The sequence below is a fragment of the Macaca thibetana genome, chromosome 15 (genome assembly GCF_024542745.1).
Source record: "Macaca thibetana thibetana isolate TM-01 chromosome 15, ASM2454274v1, whole genome shotgun sequence".
Lineage (NCBI taxonomy): Eukaryota > Metazoa > Chordata > Mammalia > Primates > Cercopithecidae > Macaca > Macaca thibetana.
In genome coordinates, this window is record NC_065592.1 from 66,373,283 (window position 1) to 66,397,799 (window position 24,517).

At 36.0% G+C, this 24,517-nt stretch overlaps 1 protein-coding gene across 16 annotated transcripts in view; it reads left to right on the forward strand.

Moving 5' to 3' along the window:
* The window catches only part of NFIB (nuclear factor I B), a 242,657-nt gene that overhangs the window by 125,727 nt on the left and 92,413 nt on the right, over positions 1 to 24,517 (forward strand). For all 16 annotated transcript variants that reach the window (XM_050759586.1, XM_050759591.1, XM_050759597.1 and 13 more), the window contains one exon: positions 19,474 to 19,527. In XM_050759586.1, the coding sequence (XP_050615543.1) occupies positions 19,474 to 19,527 (54 nt within the window). The remainder of the gene's footprint in view (positions 1 to 19,473; positions 19,528 to 24,517) is intronic.

The following is a 24,517-nucleotide window of genomic DNA, read 5'->3' on the forward strand; positions in this document are numbered from 1 at the left end:
TAACCTCAAGTCACCTATGCCAATATTTGTGTTTTCTTTTTAATCCTTCTGTGTTCGACTTGGAGAAAGCTGTAGAAGCGAACATGCAGAGTGGAACCTGGGTCACTTTGGATCACTTGGATAAAGCAACAGAACCCAAAGAATCCCTTGGCCAGTCAGGGTATGATGTTTTGAGTAGAATTCTATTTAAAGCTCTGTGAAGTGTGATAGAGTTCAGAATGGTTCAATGTGGATTTGGATTTAGTTGCTTTTTAGGATTCACTGTACGCATGTGATTTTTGGCCAAAGCTGGTGCATCACATGGCAGGGAGAGGGAGAAAAGTGGAGATTGGTTTTGGCTTAAGGACTGCATTTTTGTTTGTTTGTGTTTTCAGGACTCTATAGTCACATACTGCCTTTTGCTTTCCAGTTTGGTGTCTGTGAGCAAGCATCAGCAGCCAAGTCCCTTGTACACTGGCTGAGAACAATGTACGGGAGTTACCTGGGGTGCTTGTTGAGAGCGCTTTCTTGGCCCCAGCGTTGCTGTACAAGTCCCAGTCGTTACGGGTGAGGTCGAGGAATCTGAATTTCTAACAAGCATCTCAAATGAATCTGATGCTCACTAGAATTTGTGGACTGAATGTGTCACTGATTGTGAAATGACAATAAGGCAAGTAGCATTTATTGTCATGATGCAGCAAGCTGTTCTACTTCTCCTTTAATTGGTCTTTTTGGAGATCTGTGTTGAATTGGAATCTAGATTGTATGCCATTCTCCACTGACAACAAACACTTTTCTGAAGATTGAAATTTTAAAAACCTGTTAATATAAGAAACTTTATCCAAATAATTGTTCCAGGTTTAAATTCTAAATTTTAGGATGATTTATAAGGTTTTTAAATGACATATAGAATGCCATAGTAAACATCCTAAACGACTTTAGAAGGCTCTCTCCCCGTAGCCCACACTGTGAATCATGCTCCTTGGAGATGTGCAGTGTGATGGGCCTAGTGATGTCTGTTATGGAAGGGCAACCCCATGTCTCTAATACTTCATAAAGCAAAGCTTTTATTATTTACTTTGAAAAAATTCCATGTGAGGAATATGGAATTCTTAAAGTGCCTAAACCTGAGCCACCTACTAATTCTCGTGGCTGCTGGTAATTAATATAGGGGGTCTATATGTATTCTGTCTGTAGACTCCAGGAAAGTTCAACATAGCCCCAATATTCCCTTTTGGCTTTTCATGTAAGATGGTCCATAGCACTTTCTTCCTAAGCTCAGCTTCATTTTCTTTTGTGCCTTTTGTACCTTGAGATATGCTGTCTTTCTTGGTGAGAATGGTGTAGCCATGAATCTGTTTGTCATTGTTTTCTAGCATTCATAGAGTGAGGACCAGATTAACTGTAATTTACCTTTTTTTCCTAAGTTATTTCCAAAATTTGCTAAAAAGCTGCAGCCTCAGGGACACCTCTGACTTTCTCACACAACTAACAAATGCCACACTAATTTGGAACACATGTTCTGTCAAAGTTTTACCTATAGCCTTGAGTTCCAAATTTGCAACTTCAGCATCTTCTGTTGAAAATAAACAGTGTATTTTCTCTTAAGCTCCCTTTTTGCCTCCTCTTGAACTCCATAGTCTTTTATAACAGTAATAAGGAAATGTGGTTATGGGTATAATTGCCACAAGGCAATTGCACCCTGGAGGACTGGCAGAATTTTCTTTTCTATATCTGAGGGCTGGGCTCCATCAAGAAGATCCATTTGCAAATAACTCAATTAGAAGAATAACAACAGTGTCTTTATTTTTATAGCAACTTTCCCTATAGAGATCAAAGTGTGTTAGGGACATCCTATCAGATTCATCATTCTAATACCCCAGTGGACTGGAATAAAAAGTTTTATTATAGCTTGTTTGAGACAGGAGAGTGAGACAGAGAAAGCTTAAGTGTTGTCCCTCAGATCATAGAGAAAGTCAGAAGGGGAAATGCAATGAAAAATCAAGGTTTTTCTATTACTCTGCAAGTTATCAAGCTCTGCATTCCTTTCTGGTAATTGTAAAGGATCAGAATAAAGCACAACCTCTTTGGGGATTGCAAAGTAATGTAGATGAAAGTGCCTTGAAAATAGCTAAGGTATTCTTGCTATCTTTATCATATTTAGTACAAATGGAAGGTAAGAAAGAACCTTATTGTCAGTATCTAGTTATACCAATATATATGAAATGGATTTTGCACATTCTTGATTGATTGGATTCAAACTGCCAAGTTGTCTTAATCATTAATGAAGGACTAATGGAAAATAACATTTATAATTCTGGATTTAAAGGACTTCCGTAAGATTTGACAACAAATTTTGAACAGATTAAGAAGACAAAGATCAAAGTTACTCTGATTACATAAACGGCCTAACAAAACAATTAAGTAGTCTGATTTTTCTTTTTAAGGTTTTACTTGTAGACTCCGTAGTTCTGAGGGTAGGAGTGATGAACTTAGGCTCTGGTTTTTGTTTTCGTTTTTTTTTTTTCTAATTTATTTTTTTGCTAGAATAAGAGAACTGGGAGTAAAATTACTACTAATCTGTCGACCTGATTTCAGGGAGCCTTGGAGGACACATTCTCTGGGGAGTAGACACAATTAACTTGATGCTCCTAATTACTATTGTTTGATTTGTGATTAAAAGTGGTGTATTTTGGTGTAGGGCTTTTGGCTCCTTAGGTGTCCAGTGTGCTGCTGCTGGGGAGACTAGGGAGTGGCAGCATTCCCTCCTTAAACAGGAATCCCCTTCCACAAACTAGAAGCTGAAATATCAGAAATAACCCGCATTTAATCAGACCTTGCCTTCTAATGAGAAAAAATGAAAAATTAGGCAAAACATAAATGCATGGCTTTTTAAAGCTCTCTCTTTGATTTTCAAAGTTCTAGAGTGGGTTCATATTTCTTCACTTTAACCCAAGTAAGTGAAGCTATCTTTCACTTATAGATCCTCCCTGAGTGCCTCATGGGAAGAGTAATGGCCTTGAGACTTTTATCTCACCATCACTGCACCTCTTGTTATGTCTTGGTGCTTAATGAATGTTAAGCTGAAAACTAATCCAGGTAAACAGGTGAATGGAAAATTAAGTTCAACCAGCGTGAACATAGAAAAAAAACATCCATCATTTAGGGGCACCATTAGCACTGCCAATGGACTAAGGAGACACATGCTGTTCCCTACCAGGTGATTGGATCATATCAGCTAATTTATTCTATTTTTAATAATTGCTGGATGATATTAATAGGGAACTTTCAGTTATTATTTTATTATGCATTTTCTTTTGCCAAAAAAAAAGCTTAAAAAACATTTTCTTAAATTCCCCACCCCCTTTTTCTTCCCAATGCCCTTACTAGATTCCTTTCTCTGTGTTTGCAATGTCATTGTAGTTTTCATGGTGTGACATACATACCCTTAATGCCATAAAAGATTCCTGCTCTGTGAAAATAATGTTGAACAGTGTTGTCACTTTGAAAACACAGTGATAGCTTTGAATGGGAGTCTAACATGAGGAGGAAGCTGTGGCTTTGGGATCCGGATTGCGGTGACTGAACTTCCAAATGCAAATTTGGTCTGCAATACTGGCTTCACTGCAGTCATTTATATTGACATTGAATAAATAAACCTAAATAAATAAGAATGAAGCGGCTAAAAGTTGTCTCATTTGTGCTTTAGACTTTCAAATAAAAATTAGAATTTATCATTTTCTTTGAGATTACTTCTCTGTTTCATGTCCTTACAAAATTAGCTTGATGTTTTAACCCATCTTTACTTCATTAAAGTATTCCTTAGATATGGAGTTTTCTAAAAAATAAGATATTTTGTCAATAAGATAGAAAATGACAAGCATTATTTCCTAAAAGCATCACAGGAGAGAGAAGCATTGTGCATTTATCAGGCAGTGACAGAATTTTGCAGATTGATGATGGAAGCTGTAACATCAAACCTTGCCATCTCTGGCGGTTTAAATACTGTGTAGGTCAGTTGTACCAAAAGGTTTCTTTTTTACTTCTTTTGCCAGTTGATTGGTCCTATGAAGTAAATTAATGGTTTCAGTTAAATTCTTGGGCAGTTAGCATTCTCTGGAGCCCTTATTGGCTTAAGCAAGTCTGGAAGAAAAGGATTTCCTTCCGGGTCAGGTGTAGAACACTGTGGAGAAGCTTATGGGATCTCTTTCTTTTTTGTGAAAGAGAGAGAGAGAATGTGTGCTGGATTGGGGTGGTACAGTGCACCTCCAATATTAAAAAATAATTTCCTAATAAATTATCTCAGTGTTATTTTGTTCTGTCTTCTGTGATGTTAGTAAGTGGATATTTTGTGTAAATTGGCTCCAAACAGACCTTCAGGTACATTGAAGGTGGAGCTTAGTTCTTTGCTCTATCATCCCATTTCTAGGATAGTGCCTGTTTCAACCTATTTCTCAGCCAAATTATATCGTAATTTGCTGCCTGCTTAATATAATGTATCTCATTTGTTTTATCTTGGCTCTAATTGAATTATCTACTTCTATGGCATGATTCTTAAATCATAGCATGTACATATACAGTAGATTGGAAGAACTGGGATAATTTTTATTTCTTCTTATTGTCCTTTTTCTTTTTGGACTGTAACTTATAATGAAAGTTTAAGTTTCAAATAGTATGTGTGTAATAAAAAACTTGGTTAAAATTTGGATTCATTTTGCTATTTGGCTTTAGGCTCCCTGTCCCACCCATTCCACACCCCCATTACCAGAAAAAGTCAAGGGCTATTTCTATCTTGTGGTCTCAGCATTATTCCTATAGTTTTTAGTGTCTGTGCAGTATGTCTGCTGTCATATTTATGGAGATTGTCTCTTAGCTTATCTATCATACTCTGATTTCCTCACTGGGGAAAATAAAGGGTGGTGGGAAAACACAAGAAGTGGAAGTTATTGCTAGACTTACTTCATGGCCACTTTATGTCTATTTAGACTCCAACCCATTTTCTTTTTTCAGTAAATATTTATTGAATTAAATTTATAAATGTGCATTAGAAGTTTGCTTTATGTGGCATAGATTGACTAAAATACATTTCAGGCACAGGTTTAAAAAAATAATAAACATGTATTTTCAGTTGAAATGATCTCTGTATGATGTTTGGTGGTAACTATCACCAACTAGGAAAATAATGTTTTAAAAAGAGACAGAAAATAAATCTTGGGGGTGGGGGTTCAAAATGATTGAGAGAGAGGATGTAGAAGGACATTGCATAGAGTGCAATGCTGGCAGCTAAGTGTGCACATCCAACGCCAGTGTCATCCTGTTAGTGCTATCCAAAAAAAGTTGGCAACATGTGAATTGATGCTGTATGTTTTTCCGTTATGTCACTTCCCTCTAGCCGGGCTGTTATCTAGCACAGCTTAAAACATGAAGTATATTGGTACTGTTTGCATTTGTGATTCTAAAGTTTTGGTACTGCGAGTTCATATATATCCCTGTGCATATGAACATAAATATTTTTGTTTTCTCATGTTCGTAGGGTGTTTTAGCAAAACACCATAGAGTGTACTATTCTGATAGAAAAAATGCTTTCTTATTTTGTAATTTTTCTTTTCTTATTTTGTAATTTTTCTTATGTAAAATGCCTGATGTCAAGTGGGGACTTATGAACCATTTCCTAAAGGAAACAGAGTAATGTTGAAATCATTTCTCTTTCCTGTTACGTATTATTCTTACGCTGATGTATAGTGGTACATATTTAAGAAAACCTTTTGATTATCCCCATGAGACTGTTAGTTATTCCGACAATTGATAAGCATTTCAAAGTTGTTTGTGGCATGAAAAACAAGTAAATGTATAATGTTTTACAAAAACAATCAAATTTATAATTGTTCCAGTCAAGGAGCATATAGTCATGTTTGTAGGAAAAATACATGCACATGAAAAACTTGGTATGTACAACTTGTTAAAGATTGGATAGAGAGACTAGGAGATGATAAAAAGAAGAAGTAAACTTGGATGGATGGGTAGGATTATCAGAAGACCTCCTGGAAGAGATACATTTAGAACATGGCATTGAAAATCTAATTATCTTTTTAAAAAACTTGATTATTTTTGTGTATCAATATACATTACAAAAAACTTTTGGATATAGAATTTTGTACTTAGTACTGAATGGTGGCAGTGTTTTCCAATCTTTTTTTTTTTTAAAATGAGAATCATAACAAATACTTGAAATCTATTGAATTTTACAAAGTTATTATATTTGTCTAATACTGTTTAACTCTATTACCTGACTTGTATTTTAGAGTGATAGATATGCCAGCTTCAAAAAACAAATGTATCTGTCAGATTTGAGTAAACTACACTACCAGATAGTCCAACAGGAGGAATTTCATGGGCAAGGCCAGTTTCAGTGATGTTAGAATAGATGAAAAGCTGAATGGGCAGTGAGGTCACCCAGATATTAGCATCAATAGGAATCTACTGCTCAAATTGAGCTGGAGCTGCCTGAAGGGAGGGCATCACAGAGGGAGGAACTTGTTCAGTGGAAGCAAGAATCACAAAAGGAAAACTCGCCACTGTTTGGAGACAAATGTCAAAGCAGAGGAGGGAAGGAATACCTCCCCTTCTCCTTTCTTCCCACCCTCCAGATACCCAGACTCCTACCATTACCTCCTGTTGGTCGGACCTAGCCTGAAGTCAGTAGTTAATGGAACTGGGAAAGGTGGTTTGCAGCAACAGAGTTCAGGATGAATCTGAGGACAAGTTACCATTACAGGGCAATTCTAATTTTGGGGGTTGGTGGAGGGAGAGATTTAGGTAAGATTCAAAGCAATCGTTCGGGGCAGGGGAATTAAGTTTGCATAATATCCAAAGCTTTATCACACCAGTTTTTCTTACTGGTGTTGAGTTACTAATGTTTTAAATCCCATCTGAAAAGTTAGTTTATACGTTTCTATCACGGCCTTGCTGTTAGATGGTTTTGAAAAATATCCATGAACAATCTTGTTAGTGAATTTTAGAGTTTTAACATGCTTTAAATATCAAGAAAAATTTGATCTTGTCTAATTAGAAGCGATCTTTAAGGCCAAAAACAACAGGTGACAGACTCAAATTATTCCTGTGGCAATTAATTCTGACAAAGAATTGGATGATCCCTTCTTCCCCTTTTCCATCTTTTGGAGGTACCAAGAGTGGACAAGGAAAAGTTCAACTGGTCTTGTAACCAAGCACTATCTAGAACTTGGAAATAATGATGTGATTTCTTGTCTTTGTGTGTGTGTTTGTTGGAGGTTGAATATGCAACATAGTTTGTTTTTTGATTGGATGAGAAGGCAATGTCAGTTTTGAAATGGCAGCATAATAATCAATTTGGAAAGTTAAACATTAGCCATATGTAGTGGTACGTGCAATGAAAATAATCTTTATGAGCTTGGGAGATGAGTCTGAGTAAAAAGCTTGAAGTTGGTCTGTGTTAAAATTTTGTCACATCTGGAAGGCATTGATGTCTAAGATTACATAGGTTTGATATCATTCAGGGTTAAGGCATATGGATGGGACATTATGCAGAACCTTGATTTTTTCATACTCTTTGGATTTGGCTTAGGCATTTTTGAATCATAAGGAGTTGATTTGAATCTCTATTAAAGATAAAATGAGTAACAAGACAAAATGGGAGGAATTTTGAGCACCTGGTACACAGCTCTGGACCATTATACTCTCAGTTCTCTTCTTTAAAATGGATATAGCAAGTGAACATGCCCCTCATTATTTATTTTCCCATTTCCCAAATAACCATAGTAATGAGTAGTAGATTTCATGGTGGGCTTGTTATTCTTTATTATTCTTTGTTAGAATTATCTGCATTTTATTTTTTAATTTTTATTTATTTTTTTCAAGATAGGGTCTCACTCTGTCACTGAGGCTAGAGTGTAGTGGTGTAATCTCAGCTGATTGCAGCCTCAACCTCCAGGGCTCAAATAGTCCTCCCACCTCAGCCTCCCAAGTAGCTGGAACTACAGGCACCCACCGCTACGCCCAGCTAATTATTGTATTTTTAGTAGAGATGGAGTTTCACTATGTTGGCTAGGCTGATCTCGAACTCCTGACCTCAGGTGATCCTCCCACTTCAGCCTCCCAAGTAGCTGAGACTACAGGCACCCACCACCATGCCCAGTTAATTATTGTATTTTTAGTAGAGATGGAATTTCATTATGTTGGCCAGGCTGGTCTTGAACTCCTGACCGCAGGTGATCCACCCACCTCAGCCTCCCGTAGTGTTGGGATTACAGGCATGTGCCACAGTGCCTGGCCAGGATTATCTGTATTTTAAACTGTTCCCTTAAAATGACTGTTTGAAAGAATATTGCCCCACAAAATGCCCTATCTTCATGTCTCTGTGAGCCTGTAAACTTTTCAAAGTTCTTTCAAACACATTATTTCATTTGTTAGAATATTCTTGACCTTCTGTTTTAAAAAAAGGGAAATCATGTTAGCTATTTTTTGTTTTTGTTTTGTCAATATAATTGAGTTCCTTTCTTTGCATGCACAGTTTTGATTTGCAAGAGGAAGTTACTGTCTTCTCATTTGTTTCCTCATTTTATCCCTTTTCCAAAATGTTGGTTCAATGATGCATTATTCAAGTAGTTTTATTCCTGGTAAATTAGCTTTTGCCTTGAAAACATGAGGACAGAATTTCTTTGAACCACTTATAAAGGAACTGTTAGGACATTTAATACTATTATCTGCCACATCAGCAAGCTTCCTGTTCATCAAATGACTTATCTGATTTTTTCCTTCTAATATTATGATAAAGTTATTTTATGAACAGAAGCAATAATGAATACCCCACATACAAATCTACTTTACTTTGATAGAAAGTATGCTATGCGTCATCTTACTCTGTTATCCAGTTAATTGTTATGCATCTTGAGATTAAATATATACATTTATTTTTATATGAATATATTATCACAGACTTAAGAGCCATAATTTAATAATAAAACAAGGACTGGTTATTAATCACATGTAAGTAACGTAAGATATAAAAACCCATCCAGTTTCTTCTCTCTAAGCTCACATAATGATATAAACATAAACATTTTAATGATTTGGCAAAGTATCTTTTTAGCTAACATAATAGATAAATCTGTATCCAATTAAAAAATTTTTAGGAGCATATGCCTGTGAAAAAATGAGCAATTAAAAAATACGAATACAACTTTTTGGTCATTGAGTCAATCACTACATTTGTATTTGTAGAGAGGTTGTAGAAACTTAATAATTAGAATATGTGTAGATAATAAGCAAAAACTAAAAGTTATGCTTGGCATTACTGGCAGTTTGTTTGTAATTTAAGGAAGATGAACTGTTTTAAGTGCTACCAGTCATCATCTTGTTCTCTGTAAAACCGTGGTTAGTCATTCAACACATATTGATTGAGCATCTACTATGTGCCAGGAATATGCTAGGGCAGTAAATAAGACTCACATGTTTCTTGACCTCATGGATTTTAAAATGCAGCAGAAGAGTTGCACTCTAACCCAGTCAGTCCTTCAATTACCTGTGTTGTCAGTGTTTGCAAGGGGCAGTGCAACCAACTAGGTGGGGATTTTGGTTTTTTTTTGGAGGAGGAGGAGTACTAATTAAACCTTAAAGTACATTAAATATATATATCTCATAGCCTTTTTCCACAAAAATACTTGTGCATATTTCACTGTTTTATGAAATTATTTTTTTCCTATTATTTCTAATTCCTTTGAAAACAACTAAGACTAAACTCTTACCTTTCCTTAACTAGTTGCGACTGGGCAAGATGAAAACTGATTCGTGCGTGAAATGGTTTGCTTAGGGTCAGCGTACAAGTGCTTGGCAGTTGCTGAATAGAACCCGGGAGTCCTGACTCTCCAGACAGTTTGGAGAGAACACGTCCTGCTCCCTGAGAAGAAAGATTGCCAATGAAATATTAGAAAGTCTTATGTCTGATTTTAACCTAGATACATTAAGTTTTGGGGAAAATACATGAAATGACATGGCACAGAGGGGTCATGTGTACACAGGAGTGTTGTATGTGTGGGATTTAGAATAATGCGTGAAGACTCCAGGATAAACCACATATGTAAGTCATGGTGCTAGGTAGTAACATAAATGCTGTTCAGGACTTTGGAGGTAAAACAGCACTTATTTTTCTATGCTTTCCTTTTAAGAGAAAAATTTAAGACTAATAGGATCATAAACATTGCATTTGGTTTATGTAGAAATTCTGCACTGATTTTTCAATTTGCCTCCATGATTATGTTCTTGAGTCTGATGACATTCTGGTTTTCATTTCCAGATTCCTATTTCACCAACATTTTCTTTGCACTACATACCTTGCTGTAAAATGCAGGTTTCTTGGTTTCCAAGGGGAAAAAAAATGTATATTACATAGTATAGCTGAAATCCAAAATGTTTTCCAGATGGAAAAGACAGAACATTCATCTCCTCTTTTCCTACTGGATCTGGCTGGGTTTTGGAAAGGACTTTATTATTTTCATGTGGCAAACTGCATTGGCAAATTGTTCCTCAAAGTACGCAGTGGCGTGTTCATCTAATATTATAAGATATGGGCAGCATTTATGAAAGATTATAAATCTTACAACTCTCTTCAGAAACTTAAAATACAGCTGGAAATGTTTTGCTTCCAACAAATATGCAATCTTCATAAAATTCGAAAAGAAATGTTTTGAATAAATAATGTTTTAGTTTATTTCTCTCTAGTGCGAGAGCTATTTCTTTTAGTCAAAATCATGCCATAAAGCTCTTCCCTCCACTACATTAGCACCCTTGCCTCTGTATATACATTATGCTCGTGCATTTAATATATATTTTTAAGTCTGCCAGATTGCTTTGCCTTGTTTTTAAAGATAGAAAACTGGATTTGCTCCCAGGGACTCTTTCCCTAACTCGACCAGTTTAAAAACTAAGCAAGGATTGAGTCAGTTAATTAATTTAAATAAGATTACAAATCAAAAACATATTATGTAATCTTGATTTAATTACCACATTTTATTTACTTAATTGAAAACACGCTGTAGAAAGCAATCCTGACAATGACCAGTACGGTGTTTTTGCATTCTATAGGTTAAAGCCTTCAAAAGCAAGAACTGTAGGTGATCCTGATTATGACGCTTGGTTCACTCAATCCCTAGATCAGTAGAAAGTCATTGAACTTAATCTTAGGGTGGGGCAGAAAGGTCAGATACGATTATCCTAGCTTCCCATTGTTGAGGGGGTGGGTTGGTGCTACTTAATGAAGTACCACAGCACTCTGGTCAGAGATGTTGGCAGGTTTAACGCTTTTTGTGCAGGGGTTTCATATTTGTAGGAGTTTCATTAGTAGTCCCCTGTGGTAGAATGGTTTGATTTGATTTTTTTTTTGATATGTGATTTTTGATATATGATTTTTTTCCCACCTTAAATTTCAGTGGCCTATGTTTTTCAGTTAATTCCCTGTGGACAAATTTCAGTCTTGAGCCTTAACAAATCCTTATTTTAATCCGTGGGATATGACGCTTTGAACCTAATCTCCTTGTTAAGCCAAAAAGTGGCTCTTTAAAAGAAAGCTTAATGATAAAACAAGTGGAATGTTCAGGAACGAAATATCTACTCTCTTATTCTATAGTTTTCTTTGGTTAATGAAATTATTTTATCGTGAAGATCTTAACTGTAGCAACATCTTTTTAAACTATGCGTTTTGCTAAATCAAACATATATTTTAAAACCAATGTTAACCAACAGAAAGAGGGATCTGAAGATATAGGCCTTCAAATGTGAAATAGTAAATGGTTTAAAATATGCAGGAAACTGCATCTCCCAAATGTTATTTTGGTTCTGCCAAAATATTCAGAGAGGTCTAATTTCTCTTATTGCTCAGAACTGGGTTTAGGAGGAGTACAGATTCACTTAAAAAAAAAAAAAAAAACAACAAGGTCAGGGATTCCATTAACAAAGCGATAAAGTTAAAACTTCCCATGTACAGCTTGTTAACCAAGTTTTGCAGTGAAGTGGACTCCAAATAATTTAATGCCCTGTTGAAAAGAGACAGAGAGACAGAAGCAGAGAGGGAGACAGGGAGATAAAGGAAGATGCAGGCACACACTCACACACGCACACACACACACACACACAGAGAGAGAGAGAGAAAGCATGGGGGGGGGGGGAGAGAGAGAGAGAGAGAGAGAGAGAAACCATTTCCCAAATATTTACATGCTTACGAGAGGCAAGGAAAACACTCAGTTTTCCTGTGTTCTTTCATTGTCTTATTTTAATACACATCTAATAGAAAATAAAATAATGTAAAACTATAATTTTGTGTCACCCAAAGCAATGAAGCAATCTTCCATTAAAACTGAAGCTGCCTAGTGTTTTAACTGTGCTGGAAAAAAAAAAGCCAAATTATGTAATAAGAATTGTGATTATGGAAAGCTAATGTGCTATAAATCCCAAGAAATCAGTCATGGGAGACAGTAAACTGCAAAGGGTGTGGTAGAAAACTTTGGGCAGAGAGAGGGGAAGAGAGAGAAGAAGGTTTAACCCAAGGAGAATAGTTTGGTCTCCATTACCCTTAATAATATAGATGTTTTTGTTTTACCTTTTTATTCTCCTACTATAAAATACATGCATTTGTATTCCTTCCCTCAAGCTTTTGTTTCTTACCTGTTACATCTTGTTTCTGGCATGCTATATACTTAATTGTAAAAATATACTGTTTTATTATATTATCAATTAATAATGTTTTAGAGAGAAAGAAAGAGACTGTTCTAAGCCTTAAAAAAATCTCATGGTATTCTTTCATTGACAATGGGCTATTTCTTCACCTGCTTAAGGCAAAGGACTATGACAAAGGGGCCCTTTATCACATGATGACTACGTTTAGTTCTAGCAAGAGGCTGTCTGTAGGTTAATAGGTTACAGTGTGGGTTTCATTTACTCCTCTGATATCCCTTGATATAAAAGCTATATTGTTATGGAATCATAGAGTTTTAGAGCCATAGGGGACCTGAAAACTCATCTTGTACAGCTCCTTCTTTGTACCAAAATCATTACAAATTAAAATTATGCTTCTCCAGTTATCTTTTTCTGTTGATCCTCAAGCTATGGTGTCAGAGAATAAAAAGAGTTCCTAAAAGAAGTTTCATCTAGGAGTAGAAAGTTTATGTATAAAGGTCATTAAAACTTTCTTGGCCCAGTGCTTGCAAAGTAGGGACCTGGATTTTCACCAAATGTTTCTTCTCTTTATAGGAGATGGACAAAAAATAATTTCTGACTCAAAATAGTACGTCTTAGCCACCCTATCTTTTTCCAAATATTTCTTCAGGAAGTTGGGAAGTAGGACTGAGCCTTACATTAGACTGGGAGACTTAGCCCTGGGAATTGTGTGTCTGTTTCCCTGGCTTGCCACAAGAAATTTATCTGTTTGACTTCTAATGTATGATTTTACACAGAGCGGTATGCTTTGTCTTTCTTTTTTGTGCACTTTCATAGTTTATAGACTGATGGTTTTCTGTTCCTTTGACTTAACCAAATGTGCCAGGCCTTATCCCAAAGATTAGGGCTATATAAGGCTAAATAGGGCAGTACGCCTCGTGTCATATTGTTGAGGATCTAAAGGGGATGACCTCACCATGGGGGACTTCAGGGAGAAAAAAGGGGGAACATTATGCACAGACTTGGAGACATCAAATGCAGGAGACACACAAGGAACCAAAAGGCTCAGTATGACCCAGGTGCTGATGGAGGCCAGATCAAGGTGCCATGAATGGCATACTAGTTTCAGAATATATGTAAAGGTTTTAGCAGATGTTTAGCTTAATCAGTTTTGGGTCTTATAAAGATCATCTTGGTAAAGGAGTGAAATATGTCTTAGAAAGGTGGGAAATCAGGTCATTTTTTCATGGCATTGTTCCTAAGGTCACCTTCTTTTGATATCTTTTATGATATGACTTTGCCCACCCTTCCTAGGAATCATCTGTTCCCTCTTGATTTGTGTATTTTTTTATTTGTATATTTCTGTCTCTTCAGGCAGCCTCTGAACTTCTACATGGCATAGAGTGTGTATTCTTTTTTAAAAACAATATTTAAAGATCATTATTGCAAATTAAATATAAATTTAATAAGCATTATGGAGCACTTACTGTGTTCTAAACATTACCAAGTGTTTGGAATACATGAGCCAATCTTGGCTCACTGCAACCTGCACCTCCCAGGTTCAAGCGATTCTCATGTCTCAGCCTCTCAAGTAGCTGGGATTACAGGTGTGTGCCACCACACCCAGCTACTTTTTTGTATTTTTTGGTAGAGACAGGGTTTCACCATGTTGACCAGGCTGGTGTTGAACTCCTGACTTCAAGCAATCTGCCTGCCTTGGCCTCCAAAAGTGCTGGAATTTACAGGCATGAGCATAAATCTTAATTGATTTACATTTGAATGATGCTTACATTAATGACCTACAAAAAAATCTTTGACAGTTTTGATGATTTATCTACCTCAGATCGTTGCAGTGTATCTACTCCAGAAAGTTAGTGCTCAGTAAGAAATACTTTACAGGCTATTATTTATTTATTGTCATATATATTTAACACACATCTTATAGAGCTTCCACCAGATTGTCCAGAAAACATTAGAATTTCCTTTGCTTGATGGAGACAATCCAAACTAAATTTGATTTATAGAATTGGCCTCTCTTTAAGACATCAATTAGTGTATAGAGTTCAGTGATACTAATGATTACTTCCAACTTAGATATAGAAAGTAGCTAAAGGCTTAAGAAAAAGATTCTTGAATGTATTGGTGAATAGTTGGAAGGGTGAGGGAAGTTAGGGGAAGATAAGTTTCCCAGAAACAGTTAAACTACTGAAAAGTCATTTGGCTGTGCATTATTTTAGGATTGCATCATAACAATTCAAGAAGTATTGTGTCTGAATAGGTTGCCCATATAGAGAACAGAAGTTTTAATAGTTGCTTTGTAACTTTGGACAAGCTGTTTGATCACTTACGTATCCTAGGATCTTCCGTAAAATTGGGTCATTAGAAAAAACTGCTGACTCCTCGGGTAAAGCTTAGATATTGGAAGAGCCACCAGAGATTGACTGCTTTTTACAAAAGGAGTGTACAAAAGGATTGAAAAGTTGGTAAGGGTCCTGCATGTATGTGAACCTTTTCTTGTGCTTGGAGAATCTTTAACCTGGAGAGGAAGGAACTGATTACGTTTAAAAGATAATAATTTAGAAGTAACTTCATTACCTTTTTTTTTTTCAGAAGAATAAACATATGTTTAATCCACATTTAAAGAATGGGGAACATGAAACTTTCATAAATATGTAATACAAAATTTATTTCAGTTCAACATTATGCCCAGTCAAGTCAGAAAGAGACAACGCAGAAATGTAGAAAACAGAGACTGAGATCAAGGAAGAGAAAATGAGAGGTGGAAGGGAATGAGGGAGGACTGGTTTTGGTTGGCTGCCTTCAAAAACTCCTCTCTTTTTCTCAACTGCATCAGAATCTTTCCAGACACTAAACTGGGCGTGGTGGCTCACACATGTAATCTCAGCACTTTGGGAGGCCAAGGTGGGTGGATCACTTCAGGCCAGGAGTTCGAGTCCAGCCTGGCCAACATGGTGAAACCCCGTCTCTACCAAAAAGTACAAATATTACCTGGGTATAGTGGTGTGCGCCTGTAGTCCTAGCTGCTCGGGAAGCTGAAGCACAAGAATCGCTTGAACCCAGGAGGTGGAGGCTTCAGTGAGCTGAGATAGTGCTACTGGACTCCAGCCTGGGTGACAGAGCAAGACTCTGTCTCAAAAAAAAAAAAAAAAAAAAAAAAAAAAAAAATTTTCCAGACACTATACCCAGTATGCTGGGCAGCTCACAACTCTTAGCAGCCTTGTTCCTCAAAGACTTTAGCCTTCTGGAAGGTAATTTTCATCAACTGGCTGCTACCTACTGCCTTTTGAGCATGACAGCTCCTAAAAGCCTTGAAGCAGCAGTGGGCTCCTCCCTTTTGGGGAGTGAGGGATGAAAGCATTTACACAGGACTTCTCAGGTGGACGCACGCTTCTCCATGCTTAGTCAACCCACCAGTCATTTTTTAGATGCTTGTGTTGGGATGGACAGAACTTAGTTATGTCCCTTTTCTCCCTTTCTTCCTAAAAGTTAGTTATCATTAAGCATAGAGCCACATTAAAATGATTACATTTTTTTCATTTTAATAATGTTTAAACCATTAAATATATTAATCATTTTTAATGTGGCTCTATGCTTAATATTAATGATGTCTTTTATTTACTGATAATATAGACTGTGTCTGACTCAATGCTTTTGGTGTTTAATATGATATAATCTTGCAATGATTTTACAAGGTAGATAATATTATTGCAGTTTTCAAGATCCAGACTCCAAGACACTTAAGAGTAAGTAATTTTGTACAAGATCATGCCGCTAGTGAGGGACAGAGCCAGGCTTCACTATAACATATTAAGTACACACGCGCGCGCACACACACACACACACACACACACACACACACACACACACAGAGAGAGAGAGAGTTGGGGGTGTTGAGCAAAGTGATGGAAGTGGTTAAATAAAACCTTTGGGTATAGAGTAATTTGACCTAGGTGGTGAATTGGAAGGGGTTTAGATGTGGTCTGAATAATTCTTTCTCTGAAGTCAACCACAATAACAGTTCATTTTTGGTTTCTCTGCCAACCGCGACTCCCTGGTTACTTCCTTTTCCAGCAGTTGGAATTAAGTGACCAATATAAGGTGACATAAGAGTTAAGAGTAGATTATAGTGTTAGAATTTGCAGTCTGAAAAGTAAATGCTCTGTCATTTGCTCACTGAGAGGGCTCTCTCCTATGTTTCTGGGACACAGTATACCCTGTTTTATTTCATGAGAGGGCATGAGCTTTGGCGTATGAAGGAAAGTCTGTCATTGTGTGCCAGTAAACAGCAGATCATTTTAGAAAGTGGAATTGCTACAAAAAGCAAATGTGTGCCTCAAATTTAGGGTCTACTTCAGCTTTCCCTCAAATGCTTGTGGGTTTTTTAGTAAGTATATTTTTTCAGTCAAAGAAGTTGGTCTGCAATTGTTGGAAATGAGAAGAAAAAATAATTTACAGCAGAAAAGAATAGAGTTTCTCAAGTGGGATGTTGTGGTAACAGGGGGTGCCATTGTTCTAGCTGGATGCTTTCTTAAGAATGGAAGAGACTTTCATTCTTTTCTCTGTTGGACCCAAATTTTAGCAACAGATGATGGAAAAGAGTTTTGTGGCACCATTTTGAAGTTGCTGTAACTAAACACGCTAAGGCTCATGCAGAGAGTAGAGAGTCTACAACTCCGAAATGAGGCGACTGCTGCAACGAAGTGAGAACTTTAACTATCTCAGGTTTCATCACAAGCGTGGCATTAGCGACGCCGAGGGATGCATGTCTAGACCTTCGTAAGAGTGAGACAGCTTTGGAGGGAAAATAAAACATAGGGAGGCTCTGGTCAGTGGGTGGATTATACATAAGTAGGAATTCCTAAAACGTGTTAGAATCACTTGAGAAATTAAACTGGAATGTAGTATCAATGCTGAGAGACATTTGTCAGAGGGACTCAAGGGAAAAATAGCTGATGCTGTAGCAAAAAGTTACGATTTATCATTTTTATTTAGCTATCATACTCCAGGCCTGGAAAGTGGCCCATATTGTACCACTTTTTTATAGGAATGTAGAACGAAGAAGATTGATCTTCTAATTTATAAGTCACTGAATCTTGCCTTGATTTCAGAAAAAGTAATAAGAGGACTTCATGGGAGATGGGATTTTTAGAGTATTCTCAGCTCTCTGACAGTCTTCAGGAGACTCGAGCCAGATGAAGAGCGGTCATTTCTAGTTTCTTTACTTTCATTTTGAGAAATCAGGAAACAATTGGAGGAAAATGTGGGAATCACTAAATATGCTTGCTAAGATTTCATGAGATCTGTTCTAGAATAAAACCAAAAAGACAATTAAGGAAATGGGATGAAGGGGTAAAATTCTGATCTCAGCATTACATCTAAGCTAACAGGCACGAGGCAAAGGGCAGAAATAAATAACCAGGTTTTATATGAGAAGAAACTAACAGGATGTTCTTACATTTAATAGTAGAAGCAGCAGTTTCAGTATGTTAATCACTTACCTGGAAGGACAGAGTAACTCTGATGAAAAAAACCAGCATATGATTTTCCTGCTTAACCAAATCACTTTCTTGGCTCGAGTATAATGGCAAGGTTTGGGGGAAGAGACTTGTCAGTATATGGCAGTATATGACAGAACTGTCATTTGTGCCCCACCTATCAAATTTTGTTGAAATTCATTATCAAGTTCAAAATTGCCTTTTCTAGGCAAGCAAAGAGGCTGCTGGAGCTGAGCCATCCATTCCTCTGGCGTTTACTGCAAGCCTAGTGCATTCACAGCCATGAACAGCACACTGAGGAAGACACAAAAGAAGCAGACAGAATCTCTGCCTCTGCTTAGGAATATGCAATTTAGTTGGGGAGACAAAACTTAAATGCTAGAACCAATAAAAGAAGATTACAAAGCAACTTGCAAGTAAGTGTATAATAATATGGGCAAATGACACAGATAAATGCAGAGGGGACAAGGAGGGAAGAGGAGTGAGCAAAACACAACAGTGTCAGATCAGTCCAGAAAGGCATGTTGCCTAACAGTTGTATATCTTCCACGTTTCTTTCTGTAGCATCGATGAGAAATAATATGGGGTAGGAAATTCAGATATACGACATTGATCTCTTCCTCCTCATCTGCAAAGTCTGTCCATCTGTCATGGTTGGAAATTAAATTGATCCAACCGTTTGCTCTCCACAAAGCCATGTTGGTTTCTACCTAGTAATTTATGCTTTTCTTGGTGTTTGCAAATCGATTGCTATTATGGGATGTAGACAAATCTGGGCCTGGATCCAGTAGGTTGGGGGATTATTGGAGTGGGTATGTGTACTTGTGTGTGAAATCCTGGAAAAGCGGACTCTCATTTCTGTGTATTTTACTCATTGAATAAAAACATACTTTCAGGCTTTTAAATGCATGTTTAATTACACTCAGATTGCATTTTTAAGAGAATATATCTGCTTTATTTCATATTGCTACTGGCAGGCCTCAGTATTTGCCTAACCTTCAAACCATCTTCAGTGGCTTTGTAGCCAGATCTTTTGTTTCAAAAAACCTTTGCTCTAGCCCAAGAAAACCGTAGACCAATACTTGTCTTTTCCTTTTGACATAGAAATATGTATATGCATTTATCTAGTTGGATGAGTAAAATGTTTCTATCAAAAGGCTTGGGAAAGCATATTTTATTTAAAGCACTCACCTTCATTTTTATACCTTAAACATTTTTTTTCAAGTCCCTTGAGGATTGTGAAATTCTTTCAAAACAAATTGAAAAGAAAACATTTTCTGTGATTTCTTTACAGATTCTGGACAATCAGGAAGTCCAAGCCACAATGATCCTGCCAAGAATCCTCCAGGTAAATATGTGTTCCAGGACGTTTGCAATCTGACATTGTTGGAGAACAAAGGTACCACTGTATAGATAAACACCCCATAATTGGTCAGCTGCCTATTTTGTTCTGGCAGGCAGGTATGATCGGGACAAGATGTGATTGTGCTTAGGCCCTTTGCAGTGGCAAATACTTTTATATTGGCGTCATCAGTATTTACCTGATCACCAATGTTTTAATTTTTGTTGGTGTTTCTTTGAAAATAAATATGCATATATTTTAGTTGTATATCTTTTAGGTGCTAAAATAATTGCTGTTTGAAAAGCCAATGAGTCTTTTAATCTTTCTTTTAAAACTCATAAGAAAATGTAAACAATTTCATACTGTAATTATAGTTTATCAACTCTCATTACTTTAAAAGGGGGTTGGGGGTGGGAGTGGTTGGTTATGTTTTCACTGAAGGATTTTTGCAAGACATTTTATTCCATAAGGTTTTTATTGGATCTCCAGAATCAGGAAATAATGAAAGCAGGAATTTTTTTTCTGTAGCGTAAGGTATCCCAAATACCCTCTTTGTTTTCAGAAGTTGTTCCAGATCTGAAAATGGGCTTTTATAACTTGGCTGTCTTCATATAGCTCTGAACATACAGCATTTTGCTTTTGATTTAGGAGCCGTGTTTTTTCTCATGAGATAAAACTAGCACAAGGAGTTTTTCATTATTAAAAGAATGTGAATTATATTGGTGACTTTAGTAAAAGAGTGCTCTAAGAATAAACTAACAAAAACAAAACCAAACACAAAAAGCCCGAACCAGCTACACATGCCCCCCATCTCCCCAAACAATCTCATGTATCTTTTCATTGAAAATAAACCAAAAAGTTCATATGAAGTAATAGGAAAAGTTTCCTCAGGTAGACTTAGTTTTTAGGTCCTCCATCGTTTGATCTTCCTGGAAGTTGTGCTTAGCTAATATGAGGCTGAAATACCAGAAGAACCTCAAAATTGCAAGAAAATATATCAGACCAATTTTGTCTTAACATGATTTTAGAAAGATACAGCAAGTAGATATACAAGTAAAAATGCAAAATCAAAACAGACTGTATTTTTCTGAGTCCTGTCTATATTGTTTATTTTAGAAAAATTATCTTTTTCCAAATACTTATTAATTCTGTATTGTACAAAATCATATTGTTGACAAAAGTAGGATACACTTCAAAGATAAAAATTCCTAATTAAACACGTTTAAAAATGTATGCTAAGTTGATTTGTCATTTTCTTCATAAATCATTTAAATATTACTATACATTGAGAGCAAAACATTAAAAATGAACAATTTAAAATGTAATTCCCAGTTAAATTTATTTTATTTTGTTGGGTGTGAATGGAGGATTGATATTATTTTAGTTATCTTTCCAAAAAGAATGTTTAGAATATAATACATTTCGTCAAAAATTTTCTGAAGTTCAGAGTATTTCATTAACTTACAGGGTCTTTTAACTTTACAAATATTTTTTCCTGTTTAATTAACTGATATTTTCCTTGTGTTGCATGGTAGACAAAATGAATTTTATCCGAACATTTTTTAAAAGTCTCCTTACTCATCTTACAAAGAATGAGGTGGGAGTAGAGGGGAACCTTTGGTGGAAAAAGAGTTGATAGCTATTATAAGTTGGACTAAACAACGGATATGTTTTCTGCATTTGAATGAAAGCTTGATTTGAAATTAATATAGTAGTTATTGTTTGAAGTGCATTTCTGAACATGTACAGAAGGAATTATACTCACCTAAAACCGTTCTCTACTTGAGCTGAATAAATAATCCTTGAATAGTTATGTAACATCATTCGATTTTTCTATATTTGTCAAGAAGCTTGGTTAAAATTTCATTTTTGCTTCATTCAATGTAGTATCTCTTTATTTCTCTGTTTGCATATAACATGGCAAACAGAAACAATCAAGGTAGAACATCTCTAATTTTTTTTCCCTTTTAAATTTTCCTTAGAACTCAAACCTTTTTGAGACTGTCCTGAAACTGGGATGCTACAGATAAATACATTTTATAATTAGTTGAAAATTGTGTATATGTAAATCATACATCAATTCTAGTTTTTTAGAGCCAGAATGTAATAAAATACACATTATATCCAACTTAAATGGAATAGAATTAGATTTTTATTTGTTTATCTAGAATGTAAAATATTCATTTTAATATGCTTTGTGTATTGTAATACTATGAACTCAACCATAAGGCTTATTAAGGAATTCTGTTTTGGACTCAACGATAGAGATTATTAAAGAATTTTTTATGAGCTTATGAGTTTGTTTTGTAATAAAATAAATTAAACCTAGAATATAAAATGTTTTCTAATTTTTAATGTGAACAACTAGAACTTAAGTTTTTTGTTTTGTAGTCAATTTGTATAAATTATACTTTCTATTAAAAGCTTGTTTTTATAAATATAAGCATATTTGGTGTTTTAGGACATAATTTATCTTTAGGAAGCTCTTTTTATCTCTGTATTCTGGCCTTGGCCAATATATGAAATCTCCAAAATTGAGATTCAGTATCTTGAAAAGGCACGATCCATTTGTGAGAAAATTCAGTCTACCACCACAAGCAATGAAACAATCAAATCACTTTGCTGCTTGAATTGTTATACCAAATACAAGCTAAGCTTTTGAAAAAGATCACCTTGAATGCCAACACTTTCTTTTCACTGGTAGTTTTCCACTGGGAGATGTGCAACCCATGGAAATTGCTACCATCTATTCTTGTGTTTATTCCCCAACGACTTGGGAAGAGATGGCAAAAATTCAAGCCCTTTTGGAGGTATAGGCTCTTTGAAATCTGTTCCCCATTGTTGACTTGAAGGTGGAATCCCGTCCAATCATCCTGTAAGTACAGATACATATGCCCACCCACAAACTTAACACCTTCTCTGGCTTGGTTTTTCTCCAGCATCAGACTTGAATGTCTGACTTTGAGACTACCTCCTTGCTGACTTAGAACTTCTGAAGGGTGACCCTAAAGCTCTTCAAACTATAGTATGGACATCTACAGATAGGCCTTTAGTTCTTACCTTGAGTTTCTGTATTGGAATTAGTATTTGAGCACAAGCAACAAAGGCAACACATTTTTGGAAGAAGGAATATTTGATAATATTTTGTAAAATATTTAAATTTCTTTTGTCATTTGTTATTTTATAGAGCTTTTAAGTAGCCTTTATGGCATTTCTTTAAACTATTTGTGACTTAATATTTTGTTTGCATTCTTTGTTATATGGCAGGGATGGGCGCCATAATCTTTTCAGAGTGAAGGTTTCTATAACTCAGATAGATAGCACCTAGGGACATGGCATTGCAATTTTGGCTGAGATGTGCTAAGCACCTCATTTTTCTAGGGATATACATTTGCCTTGTTTATGATAGAGTCAGAAGTTATATATTTATATTCACTTTTTTTTTTCCTTTTAACAAGTTAATCCCTCCTGAGCAATAGAACTAAAAATGTCCTCTCTCGGCTATAGCAAACAACTCTTGTGGACCAAATGAGGGTAAACCATTAATTTTGGGATTTAGACGTGAATCTCTTTTTACCTTTAATAATTAAAAACTCCGCTGCTACTTTTTGGAAATGTGTGATTGATTGGGTTGTAATCTTTGGAAATTAGCTTTGACTTGCTTTATTATTTTGTGTGTCTACATTCTTTGGACTATGATCTTTAAGATTTCCCAATCTCAATCACTTGCCTAATGCTAGAATGGGTAAAATCCAAGGAAAACATAGCAATCTAGAATTCAGATTTTTGCTTCTAAGTCAGTTCCAAACTAATGTCTTCTTTTGGAGTTCAGGAAGGCTGTAGTTTTGTGGGGAATTCTAGGCTGGTAATATGACGAAGACATGTTAAATCCTAGGGCAGTTTTTGCAAATTTTATGATATAAACTTTTGGGGCCCTTCTAGTAACATTAAGCAGAACTTTCTTACCTGGAATAACATGGACTTAACATGCTACTTTCCTGTTTGTAGGTTTTATAGGTGCTTGTGCTATTTTGTGTGTTGACTTATGCATGTAGTGTGGCAACACCTCTAGGAACCTGTAGGATTATATATCGGGTGTACCTCAAGTAAGCCACCTTATATCCTCTCTGGAACAAGGATGACACTAAATAAATAATTGAGTAAATCAAAGAAGGATTATCTATTAATGATAGATATGTGCTTATCTTGCACTTAAGAAATTCTTTAAGTCCTAAAAATTTTGAGACAGCTCTCTTTTCAATGTTATTTTATAGATACTGAAATCAAAATCAACAGAGGGTTGTCATAAAACTAATAGAAATGAACCAGGTAATTATTAGGAAAACTAGTTCAAAATCTGCGGTATTCATTGTCATCTGTTCATCTGTTGAGATCACTGGAGCCGATACTTGCTTGATTTTTCAAATCTTAGAATTTAGGACAAACTTAGTATGTTTTAATCTGTACATAAAGGGAGACAAATTTGCATAGGCCCTTGAGGACCTCATACCACATTTTATCTTCAAATGTGGTGTTTAAAGTCAAAGTCAAAGAAAAGAGAAATTTACTCTGGCTTTTTCAAATCATATTTCATTCACTTTTTTTTTTTTTTTTTTTGAAATGGAGTCTCACTCTGTTGCCCAGGCTGGAGTGTAGTGGTGCGATCTCGGATCACTGCAACCTCTGCTTCCCGGGTTCAAGCAATTCTCCTGCCTCAGCCTCCTGAGTAGCTGGGATTACAGGCGCCTGCCACCGTGCCTGGCTAATTTTTCTATTTTTAGTAGAGATGGGGTTTTACCATGTTGGGCAGGCTGGTCTCGAACTCCTAACCTTGTGATTCACCTGCCTCAGCCTCCCAAAGTGCTGGGATTACAGGCGTGAGCCGCCATACCTGGCCTCATTCACTTCTTAATAAATTCATGTCTGTTTCTTCTCATGTCCTCGTTTATTGTGTCCATTAGGATCAAGATATTTTTAATGAGGAAAAATGCACTAT